Below are 14,001 nucleotides of genomic sequence, written 5' to 3'. Positions count from 1 at the left end.
TTTCTGGGATTTCATCACAATATATATTTGTAAGGTAGAATTGAAGTGATTTTTACATGCAGAAAAGTGTGAGAACCACTGGTTATATTACTTACTAAAAGTTATATATTACTTACTAAAAGCTATGTCTCTAACCTAACTAAATTCTGCAGATCTTCACAGTGACTTTTTTTTCCCTCTTAGGTTAGGCAGATTTTAGAGCTTTGTCCTAACTTGGAACATTTGGATCTTACCCAAACTGACATTTCAGATTCTGCATTTGACAGGTTAGTTAATTTTGAATATATAAATTTGATGATTTCTTAACTATGAATCAGTAGAATTGTTCTGTAGTTTTTCATTTACATAATTACAGTTTAATCATACTGTTACTTTCTACTATCAGATTTTGGTCATGGTATGGTAGTAGCACCCTCCAATTCTTTGCTTTTGTCCTTAGGTCCCAGCTGATTCAAAACTTATATATGTATCATCCTGTCACCTTTATAATCTTGTACTCTGTCTAGGCTTTTGAGCCTTGCTGTGTAACCATGTAGCTTGGTACTGTGTTTTAAAGAAGTTTTCATTTTCAGTTGGGCTCCCAGTACCATTTGGCAAAGCTCCCTCTTCATAGTTATTCTAAAATTTTAACACTTTCTTCAAGCAACCCTCAGATTTTATTTCTTTGGATGCTGCTACTTTCCTTCCTATTCTACCTCGCCCTGCTGTTTCCCACCCTAGCATTTATATCAGCACCTCTTTTCCAATTTCAGAGGGAGAAATGTATTCTTCTCTGGCTAAGGCTAATTCTCTACCAATTCCTAGAGCTTGTTCTTCTGAATCTTTCTCCTCTAATTATTATTTTCTTTCTTTCATGTCTGTAGAGCCTTTCCTCTATTGGTTATTTTTCAGGATGAAAAACAGTCTCTCCCTTCCATACCCTTCTCCTTTCCTACTCTTCTTTTGGGTTAGCAATACTCTTAGTTCCTCATTACTCTTATTGTCTTTTCATATTCCTAGCATTTAAAGTAGTGCCTAACAACAGATATTCAGTAAATGATTGATTATATTAGATTTAAAATCTTTCTTGTAGTTTCCATTTACTTACGTATAATCAAATCTTTTGAAGAATTTAACAATATCCACTAATAGTTTTGTTACCTCTTAATTATAGTTGGTCTTGGCTTGGTTGCTGCCAGAGTCTTCGGCATCTTGATCTGTCTGGATGTGAAAAAATCACAGATGTGGCTCTAGAGAAGATTTCTAGAGCTCTTGGAATTTTGACATCTCATCAGAGTGGCCTTTTGAAAACTTCAACAAGCAAAATTACTTCGACTACCTGGAAAAATAAAGACATTACCATGCAGTCCACCAAGCAGTATGCTTGTTTGCCCGATATAACTAACAAGGGCATCGGAGAAGAAATAGATAATGAACACCCCTGGACTAAAGCTATTTCTTCTGAAAATTTCACTTCTCCTTATGTGTGGATGTTAGATGCTGAAGATTTGGCTGATATTGAAGATGCCGTAGAATGGAGACATAGAAATGTTGAAAGTCTTTGTGTAATGGAAACAGCATCCAATTTTAGTTGTTCCTCCTCCGGTTGTTACAGTAAGGATATTGTTGGACTAAGGACTAGTGTCTGTTGGCAGCAGCATTGTGCTTCTCCAGCCTTCGCGTATTGTGGTCATTCATTTTGTTGTACAGGAACAGCTTTAAGAACTATGTCAGCACTCCCGGAGTCTTCTGCATTGTGTAGAAAAGCATCAAGGACTAGATTGCTTAGGGGAACAGACTTAATTTACTCTGGGAGTGAAAAAACTGATCAAGAGACTGGGCGTGTACTTCTGTTTCTCAGTCTGTCCGGATGTTATCAGATCACAGACCATGGTCTCAGGTAAGTAATCTGTTGCAGAGTATTAGGAAATGAGCATGTTCTCATTCTCAAATGGAGTGGAAAATTTTGAATCTAAGTCATTCCTTTCAGCTGGTTTATTTAACCGAAAGAGTTAACCACTTCAAAGAGTTGTCCTACTGCAAAATTTTGGAACGATAAAACTTCAGCATGAAGTTTCAGTCAGTTCAATTGCTTTGTAATGTGGAAGAACATAAATTTAAAAGTTTAATAAATACAACACAATAAATACACGCAACACATTTTCTAAGGTGCTTTAGTGGATGTAAAGATGAATAAGATACAGTTTTTACCCTCTAGGACTCGTAACAGAGAAGAAAATATGTATACTATATTCTGTGTATTATTTGTGTACATCCTTTAAGGGATGTTGAATTAAAGATTCTATGGGGATCAAAGGAGAGAGAGAGAGACTTCTCATCCAGTTGCAGCAAATGATCAGAAAATGTTATGAAGAGGGACTTCCCTGGCAGTCCAGTGGTTAAGACTTCGCCTTCTGATGCAGGGGGTGTGGGTTCGATCTCTGGTGGGGGAGCTAAGATCCCACATGCCTCGTGGCCAAAAAACCTAAACGTAAAACAGAAGCAATATTGTAACAAATTCAATAAAGACTTTAAAAATGGTCCACATCAAAAAAAATTTTTTTAACCTTTAAAAAAAAAAAAGATAAAATGTAATGAAGAGGTGGCCCTTAATTGAACCTTGAAGATAGATGAAGGATTTTGATAGGTGGCAGAGGGAGAAGAGACCATTCCAAGCAGTAGGGATCATTTGAGCCCACAGTAAAGCACTGTTTAACTGTTGTTAGGGTATTTTGCTGTTAATGGTTGTTCTCAGTGTTAATAATTGTTTGATTATCTGTGGCATGAGCCTTCAGAAATTGACTTTATGTTTTCTCTTTTACCCTGTAATAGACTTGAATTTTACTAGGGCTCCTTAATAATGGGGTGTCAGGCATGTTAAACAATGAAAATTCATCCAACATAAAGCCTATTACCCCTCTTGTCTTTTAAGTATGATCTTTAGCAGATTAAATTGAACTCAGTGGGGGATGTTCAAAGCAGTATTCCTGTTTGGTTGTAGAGAAGGATGTGTATTGGGGAATAGTGGGGAATAAGGCTATGACAGAGTTTGAATTCAGGGAAGAATTCATTTGGAGAATGGGGAACACAGGAACTATCTTACTTGATATTATTTGGACTGGTAGCTTATCAAAAAAGCTGCAATCTGAGTGCAGCTCAGATTTTAAAAAGTGCAACTCCTTTTAATCAGATTATCTTGAAGGAGTCTTTCTTAATCATTTAAATATTTATTGAGCATCTGTTGTGTGACTTGCCCTCTTCTAACTGCTCGGGATCCAGAATAAATGACTCAAATTTCCTGCTTTCATAGAGTTTATAATCTAATGGTAGAAATAAGACAAGAAAGATGTAATATCAGACTGAATGTTCTGAAGAAAAGTGAAATATGTCTATGGGGTAGAGAATACAGAGAATGCTCCTTCACATTTGATGGACAGGAAGGGCCTTGAAAAGAAGCATTTTTTTAAGTAGAGATTGGGATGAAGTTAGTGAATTTTCTGTGCATTTCCTGGGAGAGAAGCTAAGGAAATCGAAACTACAAATTTGATTTTTAGAAACAGCTTTCTTCTTGCATTTATTCTGTTGGTTTAAAAAGTATTTCAGTTAACTTAATAAGTTCAGCTGGTGTTCAGGTTTGAGAACAAATACAACTTGTGCAAGCATTCACCTCAACGTGGGGGAACAGAGTTGCTAGTTGGGAGTATTCTGTGTATCCTTCTGTAATAGTCATTATGTTTTATTCAGGGATGGGTAGCATAAATTTTGGCAAGTTGGTTATGGGGCTTGTTAAAAGAACATTCACTGTAAAAATGTAGGTTGAAAATCAAAGTTTTAAACTAGATTGAAGCCGTAGGGAACATATAGTGTAGTGTGTAGTCTTCATGCAGCATTATCTGGTTTTCATAGGAATGAAATAAAATAAATTTTGGCTGTCACTGAGTAGAAGTAGCCTGTTTAAATTTTCAGCCTTCGTTGGCCCCCTCACATTGCCATTATTGTTTCGGTACAAACTATTCCTTTTCTCCTTGAATCCAAGGCAACTGCTCTTGAATCTTTTGCAGATAGCATGTATAGTTGGGTGTTACAGTTAAACATTCTCTCATTTAATCTTTCGGTTTCACAATATGCATTTAATGTAATTACTGATATGGTTAAATTTATGCCTACCATCTTACTGTTTGTTTTCCCCCTGTTTCTCTTTTCTTTATTCTTGTTTTGTCTTTTCCTGACTTGCTTTGGATTTCTTAAGTATGGGTTGGCCAAAAATTTCCTTTGGTTTTTAAGTAAAAATAAAAGACATTTTTCATTTTAACCAAGAACGTTATGGAACAACATATTCACTGTTTTGTTCCACCACCTTCTGCCATTTTTGAGGCAACTTCATAATTCCATCTTCCCAAAACTTTTTATCTTTTTGAGCAAAGAACTGTTCCAGGTGCCTTTTAGTGTTCCAGGGAATTGAAATTTTTTCCATTGAGAGAATTTTGTAAAGACCGAACAAAATAATGGAAATCCGAAGGTGCAATGTCTGGTGAATACAGCAGATGAATCAGAACTTCCCAGCCAAGCTGTAACAGTTTTTGCTTGGTCATCAAAGAAACATGCGGTCTTGTGTTACCCTGATGGAAGATTGTGCGTTTTCTGTTGACTAATTCCGGACGCTTTTCGTTGAGTGCTGCTTTTGAGTTGGTCTAATTGGGAGCAGTACTTGTTAGAATTAACCTTTTGGTTTCTGGAAGGAGCTCATAGTAGAGGACCCTGTTCCAGTCCCACCATATACACATCACCTTCTTTGGGTGAAGACCGGCCTTTGTTGTGGTTGGTGGCAGTTCATTTTGCTTGCCCCACGACCTCTTCCGTTCCACATTATTGTACAGTATCCACTTTTCATCGCCTGTCACAATTTGTTTCAAAATGGAACGTTTTTGTTACATTTCAGTAGAGAATTGCATGCGGAAATACAGTCAAGAAGGTTTTTTTCACTTATGTGGAACCCAAACATCAGAGCGATTAACATAACCAAGCTGGTGCAGATGATTTTCAGTGCTTGATTTGGATATTTTGAGTATGTCGGCTATCTCCTGCATGGTATAACGTTGATTGTTCTCAGTGAATGTCTCATTTGGTAGCTATCAACCTCAACTGGTCTACCTGACTGTGGAGCATCATCCAGCAAGAAATTCCAGCATGAAACTTCGCAAACCACTCACACTTTCGATCAGTCATAGCACCATCTCCATACACTGCACAAATCTTTTTTTTCGTGTTTCAGTTGCATTTTCACCTTTCTTGAAATAAGAAAGCATAATATGTCGAAAATGTTGCTTTTTCTTTCATCTTCAATTTTTAAGTGGCTACACAAAAATTCACTACTTTTGGTAAGTTTTTTTTAAATGCACGCTGATATGACAGCTGTCACAAGACAATCTAACAAAATTGTTTCAAATGAACTTAAATATAACTAAGCCCTCCTACTAAAGCCATCTTACGGAAAATACGAACGAACATTTTGGCCAACCCAGTACTTTTAGTGTCAGTTTTATCTCTACTCTCGGTTAGTATATCATTTATTTAGTGTTTGCTTTAGGGTTTGTATGTACCTTGTAAATAAAATTGTGGTAAAATATACAAACCACAAAGGTTACCATATTAACGATTTTTTCTTAAATTTTATTTTATTTTATTTTTCTAAACAGCAGGTTCTTACTAGTTATCCATTTTATACATATTAGTGTATATGTGTCAATACCAATCTCCCAGTTCATCACACCACCACCCCCCCCTTCGCCACTTTCCTCCCTTGGTGTCCATGTTTGTTCTCTACATCTGTGTCACTATTTCTGCCCTGAAAACCGGTTCATCTGTATCATTTTTCTAGGTTCCACATATATGTGTTAATATTCGATATTTGTTTTTCTCTTTCTGACTTACATCACTCTCTATAACAGTCTCTCGAAACATCCACGTCTCTACAAATGACCCAGTTTCGTTCCTTTTTATGGCTGAGTAATATTCCATTGTATATATATATACCACATCTTCTTTATCCATTGGTCTGTCGATGGGCATTTAGGTTGCTTCCATGTCCTGGCTATTTTAAATAGTGCTGCAATGAACATTGTGGTACATGACTGTTTTTGAATTACAGTTTTCTCAGGGTATATGCCCAGTAGTGGGATTGCTGGGTCGTTTGGTAATTCTATTTTTAGTTTTTTAAGGAACCTCCATACTGTTCTCCATAGTGGCTGTATCAATTTACATTCCCACCAACAGTGCAAGAGGGTTCCCTTTTCTCCACACCCTCTCCAGCATTTGTTGTTTGTAGATTTTCCAGTGATTCCCATTCTAACTGGTGTGAGGTGATACCTCACTGTAGTTTTGATTTGTATTTCTCCAATAATTAGTGATGTTGAGCAGCTTTTCATGTGCTTCTTGGCCATTTGTATGTCTTCTTTGGAGAAATGTCTATTTAGGTCTTCTGCCCATTTTTGGATTGGGTTGTTTGTTTGTTTAATATTGAGCTGCATGAGCTGTTTATATATTTTGGAGATTAATCCTTTGTTGATTTGTTTGCCAGTATTTTCTCCCATTCTGAGGGTTGCCTTTTCGTCTTGTTTGTAGTTTCCTTTGCTTTGCAAAAGCTTTTAAGTTTCATTAGATCCCATTTGTTTATTTTTGTCTTTATTTCCATTACTCTAGGAGGTGGATCAAAAAAAGATCTTGCTGTGATTTATGTCAAAGTGTGTTCTTCCTATGTTTTCCTCTAAGAGCTTTATAGTGTCTGGTCTTACATTTTGGTCTCTAATCCATTTTGAGTTTATTTTTGTGTATGGTGTTAGGGAGTGTTCTCATTTCATTCTTTTACATGTAGCTGTCCAGTTTTCCCAGCACCACTTATTGAAGAGACTGTCTTTTCTCCATTGTATATCCTTGCCACCTTTGTCATAGATTAGTTGACCATAGGTGCGTGGGTTTATCTCTGGGCTTTCTATCTTGTTCCATTGATCTGTATTTCTGTTTTTGTGCCAGTATCATATTGTCTTGATTACTGTAGCTTTGTAGTATAGTCTGAAGTCAGGGAGTCTGATTCCTCTAGCTCCGTTTTTTCCCCTCAAGACTGCTTTGGCTATTCAGGGTCTTTTGTGTCTCCATACAAATTTTAAAATTTTTTGTTCTAGTTCCATAAAAAATGCCATTGGTAATTTGATAGGGATTGCATTGAATCTGTAGATTGCTTTGGGTAGTATAGTCATTTTCACAATGTTGATTCTTCCAATCCAAGAACATGGTATATCTCTCCATCTGTTGGTATGATCTTTAATTTCTTTCATCAGTGTTTTATAGTTTTCTGCATATAGGTCTTTTGTCTCCCTAGGTAGGTTTATTCCTAGGTATTTTATTCTTTTTGTTGCAGTGGTAAATGGGAGTGTTTCCTTAATTTCTCTTTCAGATCTTTCATCATTAGTGTATAGGAATGCAAGAGATTTCTGTGCATTAATTTTGTATCCTGCAACTTTACCAGATTCATTGATTAGCTCTGGTAGTTTTCTGGTGGCATCTTTAGGATTCTCTATGTATAGTATCATGTCATCTGCAGACAGTGACCATTTTACTTCTTCTTTTCCAATTTGTCTTCCTTTTATTTCTTTTTCTTCTCTGATTGCCCTGGCTAGGACTTCCAAAGCTATGTTGAATAATACTGGTAAGAGTGGACATCCTTGTCTTGTTCCTGATCTTAGAGGAAGTGCTTTCAGTTTTTCACCATTGAGAACAATGTTTGCTATGGGTTTGTCGTATATGGCCTTTATTATGTTGAGGTAAGTTCCCTCTGTGCCCACTTCCTGGAGAGTTTTTATCATAAATGGGTGTTGAATTTTGTTAAAAGCTTTTTCTGCATCTATTGAGATGATCATATGCTTTTTCTTCTTCAGTTTGTTAATACGGTGTATCACATGGATTGACTTGCGTATATTGAAGAATCCTTGCATCCCTGGGATAAGTCCCACTTGATCATGGTGTATGATCCTTTTAATGTGTTGTTGGATTCTGTTTGCTAGTATTTTGTTGAGGATTTTTGCATCTATATTCATTAGTGATATATTTCTGTAATTTTCTTTTTTTGCCGGGTAGAGTGATCTTGGTTGTAGGTTCTTCCCGTTCATCTCTTTAAGTGTATCATGCCACTCCCTTCTGGCTTGTGGAGTTTCTGCTGAGAAATCAGCTGTTAACCTTATGGGAGTTCCCTTGTATGTTATTTGTAGTTTTTCCCTTGCTGCTTTCAGTAATTTTTCTTTGTCTTTAATTTTTTCCAATTTGTTTTCTATGTGTCTTGTCATGTTTCTCCTTGGTTTTATCCTGCCTGGGAGTCTCTCTGCTTCCTGGACTTGGGTGGCTAGTTCCTTTCCCATGTTAGGGAAGTTTTCGACTATAATCTCTTCATATATTTTCTCGGGTCCTTTCTCTCTCTCTTCTTCTGGGACCCCTATAATGTGAATGTTGTTGCATTTATTAATGTTGTCCCAGTGGTCTCTTAGTCTGTCTTCATTTCTTTTCATTCTTTTTTCTTTCTTCTGTGCCATGGCAGTTACTTCCACCATTCTGTCTTCCAGGTCACTTATCTGTTCTTCTGCCTCAGTTATTCTGGTATTGGTTCTTTCTCGTTTATTTTTCATTTCAGTTATTGTATTGTTCATATCTGTTTGTTTGTTCTTTAATTCTTATAGGTCTTTGTTAAACATTTCTTGCATCCTCTCGATCTTTGCCTCCATTCTTTTTCCGAGGTCCTGGATCATCTTCACTATCATTATTCTGAATTCTTTTCAGGAAGGTTGCCTATCTCCACTTCATTTAGTTGTTTTTCTGGGGATTTATCTTGTTCCTTCATCTGGTATGTAGCTCTCTGCCTTTTCATCTTGTCTGTCTTTCTGTGAATGTGGTTTTTGTTCCACAGGCTGCAGGATTGTAGTGCTTCTGCTGTCTGCCCTCTGGTGGATGAGGCTATCTAAGAGGGTTTTGCAAGTTTCCTGATGGGAGGGACTGGTGGTGGGTAGAACTGGCTGTTGCTGTGGTGGGGAGATCTCAGTAAAACTTTAATCTGGTTGTCTGCTGATGGGTGGGGCTGGGTTCCCTCCCTGTTGTTTGTTTGGCCTGAGGCGACCCAACACTGGAGCCTATTGGGGCTCTTTGGTGGGTCTGAAGGCGGACTCTGGGAGGGCTCATGCCAAGGGGTACTTCCCAGAACTTCTGCTGCCAGTGTCCTTGTCCTCACGGTGAGACACAGCCACCCCCCGCCTCTGCAGGAGACCCTCCAACACTAGCAGGTAGGTCTACTTCAGTCTCCTATGGGGTCACTGCTCCTTCCCCTGGGTCCCGATATGCACACTATTTTGTGTGTAGCCTTCAAGAGTGGGGTCTCCTTCCCCCGTGCTGTTGAAGTCCTGCAATCAAATCCCAGTAGCCTTCTAAGTCTGGTTCTCTGGGAATTCCTCCTCCTGTTGCTGGACCCCGAGGTTGGGAAGCCTGACGTGGGGCTCAGAACCTTCACTCCAGTGGGTGGACTTCTGTGGTATAAGTGTTCTCCAGTTTGTGAGTCACCCACCCAGCAGTTACGGGATTTGATTTGATTGTGATTGCACCCCTCCTACCATCTCATTGTGGCTTCTCCTTTGTCTTTGCATGTGGGGTGTCTTTTTTGGTGAGTTCTAGTGTCTTTCTGTCAGTGATTTTCAGCAGTTAGTTGTGATTCCGGTGCTCTCGCGAGGGGGAGTGAGAGCACGTCCTTCTACTCCGCCACCTTGAACCAGTCCTTCCATTTTAATGATTTTTAAGTGTACAACTCAGTGGCACTCTTGAGTTCACAATGTTGTATAACATTGCAAATATTTCCAAAACTTTTTCAGCACTCACAACAGAAAGTGTAACTATCAAGCAGTAACTGCTTACTCTTCCAACCCTCCCAGGCTCCCTACTGTTTTACTTTCTGTCTCTATGTATTTGCATCATTTATACAACATAGATACATCATGTAAGTGGAAACATACAATACTTGTCCTCTCTGTCTGGCTTATTTCACTTAGCATAATGTATTCAAGGTTCATTCATGTTGTAGAATGTATCAGAACTTCATTCCTTATTATAGCTGAATAATATTCTGTATTTATATACCACATTTTGTTTATCTGTTTGTCATTGATGTCATCATCGATAGGCACTTGGATTGTTCTCCCTTTTAGCTGTTGTGAATAATGCTGCTGTGAATATTGGCATACAAGTATTTGAGTCCTTGTTGTCATTTTTTCTTTAATTTCTTTTAGCAGTGTTTTGCAGTTTTCAGTGTACAAGTCTTTTGCCTTAGTTAATTCTTAAGTATTTTAATTTTTTGATGCTATTTTAAGTGGAATTTTCTTAATTTCTTTTTCAGATTGTTCATTGCTAGCGTATAGAAATATAACTGATTTTTTAAAAATTAATTTATGTATTTTTGGCTGTGTTGGGTCTTCGTTGCTGCACGTGGGCTTTGTCTAGTTGTGGAGAGCAGAGGCTACTCTTCGTTGCATTGCACGGGCTTCTCACTGTAGTGGCATTTCTTGTTGCTGAGCACGGGCTTCGGTAGTTGCGGTGCACAGGCTTAGTTGCTCTGCGGCATGTGGGATCTTCCCAGACCAGGGTTTGATCCCGTGTCCCCTGCTTTGGCAGGCGGATTCTTAACCACTGCACAACCAGGGAAGCCCCTAACTGATTTTTGAATGTGGATTTTGTATCCTGCTACTCTTCCACATTTGTTTTTTAGCTCTTAATACAGTTTTTTTGGTGTGAATTCTTTAGAGTTTTCTATGTATAAGATCATGTCATCTACAAACAGATTATTTTACTTCTCACTTTCCAACTTAGATGCCTTAAAATAATTTTTTTTTCTGGTTTAATTGCTCTGGCTAGAATTTCCAGTACTGTATTAAATGGAAGCATCCATAGTGGGCATCCTTATCTTGTTTCTAATCTTAGGGGAAGAGCTTTCAGTCTTTCATCATTGACTGTGTTAGCTGTGTGTTTTCCATATATGGCTTTTCTTATGTTGAGGAAGTTCTCTTCTAGTCCTAGTTTACTGAGTATTTTTATCATAAAAGTGTATTTGATTTTTGTCACATGCTCTTTCTGCATCAGTTGAGATGATCATGTATTTTTTTCTCCTTCATTCTATTAGTGTGGTATGTTAATTTGATTGAGAACCACCCTTGCATCCCTGGGATAAAACTCACTTGGTCATGGTGTGTAATCTGTCTAATATGCTCCTGGATTCAGTTTGCTCGTGTTTGTTGTGGATTTTTGCATCCATATTTGTAAGGGACATTTGGCCTGTAGTTTTCTTTTCTTGTGCCTTTGTCTAGCTTTGGTATCAGGGTAATAATACTGGCCTCATAGAATGAGTAGGAAGTCTTCCTCCTCTTCAGTGTTTTTTAAGAGTTTGAGAAGGATTGTTACTTCTCTAAATGTTTAGTGGAATTCACCAGTGAGGCATCTGATTTTGATTTCTTAGTTGGGAAGCTTTGATTACTAATTCAGTCTCCTTACTTGTTGTAGGTGTGTTCTGATTTTCTGTTTGTTTTTTTCCTTGAGTCAGTTTTGTTACTTTTTGTGTTCCTAGGGGAGTTGTCCACTTCATCTAGGTTATACAATTTGTTGATATACAGTTGTTCATGGTACTATTTTATAATCCTTTCTATTTCTGTAAAATCGGTAGTAATGTTCTAACTTTCTTTTCTAATATTTATTTATTTATTTTTGGCTGTGTTGGGTCTTCCTTGCTGCGCATGGGCTTTCTCTAGAGTAGAGAAGAGTAGCAGGGGCTACTCTTTGTTGCAGTGCGCGGGCTTCTCATTGCAGTGGCTTCTCTTGTTGCAGAGCATGGGCTCTAGGCATGTGGGCTTCAGTAGTTGTGGCTTGCGGGCTTTAGGGTGCAGGCTCAGTAGTCGTGGCACACGGGCTTAGTTGCTCTGTGGCATATGGGATCTTCCCGGACCAGGGCTCGAGCCCATGTCCCCTGCATTGGCAGGCCGATTCTTAATCACTGTGCCACCAGGGAAGTCCCCTAATGTTCATTTCTTACATTGGTAATTTGAGTCCTCTTTTTTTCTTAGTTATACTAACTAAATGTCAACTTTTGATGATCTTTTCAAAGAAACAAAGTTATACTTTCTATGAGTTCAACCTTTTAAAATTTATTAAGCCTTTTTTTTGTGGCCAAACGTGATCTGAGTATTCCATGTGCACTTGAGAAGAATGTGTATTCTGCTGTTTTTAACCGGAATGTTCTCTGTATGTTTGGTAGGACTAATCTGTTAATAGTGTAGTTCAAGTTCTCTATTTCCCTCTTGATCTTCTGTCCACTTGTTCTATCCATTACTGAAATTGGGGTATTGTATTTCTGACTATTTTTGTAGGACTTTTCATTTTTCCCTTTAGTTTATCAATTTTGTATCATATATTTTGGGGCTCTGTTGTTAAGTGTGTATATGTTCTCAGTTTTTTTTAATCTTGGTGGAGTACACCTTTTACCAATATATAATATCCTAATACCCTTTGCCTTTTGTAAACATTTAAAAATTTAAAGTCTTTTTTGTTTCGCAGTATTATAGTCACTCTTGCTTTGTTTTTGATTACCTTGTTTTTTTTTGCCTCACTATGTGGCATGCAGAATCTTAGTTCCCTGACCAGGGATTGAACCCGTGCCCCCTGCAGTGGAAACCTGGAGTCTTAACCACTTGACTGCTAGGGAACTCCCCCCTTTTGGTTACTTTTTGCTTGGAGTATCTTTTCTCATGCTTTTACTTTTAACCTCTTAGTGTTTTTGCATCTAAAGTGAGGTCTCTAATAAAGAGTATATAGATGGATCATGTTTTTAAAATTCTGAAGTTTTAAAATTTTTAATATAGTCTGTTAATCTCTGCCTTTCAGGAGGAGAATTTGATGGATTCATTTTTAAAGTAATTACTGATAAAGGAGACTTTACTTATGCCATTTATCTGTTTCTTTTCCTTATGTTTTACATGCTTTTGTTCCTCATTTTCTCAGTGACTTCCTCTTTTTATGTTTTGTTTTGTTGTAATATACCATTTGATTCCCTTTTTCTCCATTTTCTTTGTTTTTTAAAGTGATTTTTTTAGTTGTTACCTTAGGGATACAATTAACATCTTGATCTTAAAACAACCTAGTTTGACAACCAGCTTAGTTTCAAACATGTACAAATACTCCACTCTTGACATCTCTGTCTCATCTCCTTTATATTGTTATTGGTACAGGTTACATCTTTATACATTGTGTGCCCTTTAATGTAGATTTATAATTTATAACGTAGATTTATAAAAAAACAGTAAAAGCATTTTTACTGTTTTTTGCTTTTGTGTATGCATTTTTAACTAATTGCTTTCTACCTTCAAACAGTATTATACCACTTCACATATAATGTAAGAATCTTAAAACAGTAATCGCCTGTTCCCCTCCCCATTCTTTGTGCTGTTTTTGTTATATATTTCTATATATGTTTTAAACCCCATAATACATTGTTAATATTTTTTCTTTAAACAATTGTCTTTTTTTTTGGCTATGAGGCATGTGGGATCTTAACTCCCCGACCAGGGATCGAACCCGTACCCCCTGCATTAGAAGGTGAAGTCTTAACCACTGGACTACCAGGGAAGTCCCAAACAATTGTCTTTTAGAAAAAATGAACAAAGAAGTCTTATTTCACCTTTTTTGCCATTCTTCATTCTTTTGTACAGTTTCATGTTTCCATTTGGTATTGTTTTTCTTTTGCCTGCAGAGTTCTCTGTAGTTTTTTGTACTGTTAAGTCTTTTGTCAGTAAACTCTCAGTTCTTGTCTGAAAAACTCTTTATTTCACCTTCATTTTAGAAAGATTTTCACTGTGTATAGAATTCTAAGTTGGTAGTTTTGTTTTAGCACTTTTAAGATGTTACATTGTCTTTCAGCTTGCATCATTTATGAGAATTGTATTAAATTTTTATCTT

At 37.3% G+C, this 14,001-nt stretch overlaps 1 protein-coding gene across 6 annotated transcripts in view; it reads left to right on the top strand.

Moving 5' to 3' along the window:
* FBXL5 (F-box and leucine rich repeat protein 5) overlaps positions 1 to 14,001 on the top strand; it is a 58,484-nt gene that overhangs the window by 28,946 nt on the left and 15,537 nt on the right. For all 6 annotated transcript variants that reach the window (XR_002643639.3, XM_022566977.3, XM_022566978.2 and 3 more), the window contains exons 8-9: positions 184 to 266; positions 1,154 to 1,879. Coding sequence is in view for 5 of the 6 variants with exons in the window: in XM_022566977.3 (XP_022422685.1) it covers positions 184 to 266; positions 1,154 to 1,879 (809 nt within the window). In the remaining variant the exon portion in view is untranslated. The remainder of the gene's footprint in view (positions 1 to 183; positions 267 to 1,153; positions 1,880 to 14,001) is intronic.

Source organism: Delphinapterus leucas, chromosome 5, assembly GCF_059928025.1.
Source record: "Delphinapterus leucas isolate spDelLeu-1000000601 "Yukka" chromosome 5, BTC_Dleu_Yukka2, whole genome shotgun sequence".
In the NCBI taxonomy this organism is placed as follows: domain Eukaryota; kingdom Metazoa; phylum Chordata; class Mammalia; order Artiodactyla; family Monodontidae; genus Delphinapterus; species Delphinapterus leucas.
The sequence above is the reverse complement of the archived record's forward strand: the minus strand, read 5'-3'. Positions and strand labels throughout refer to the sequence as shown.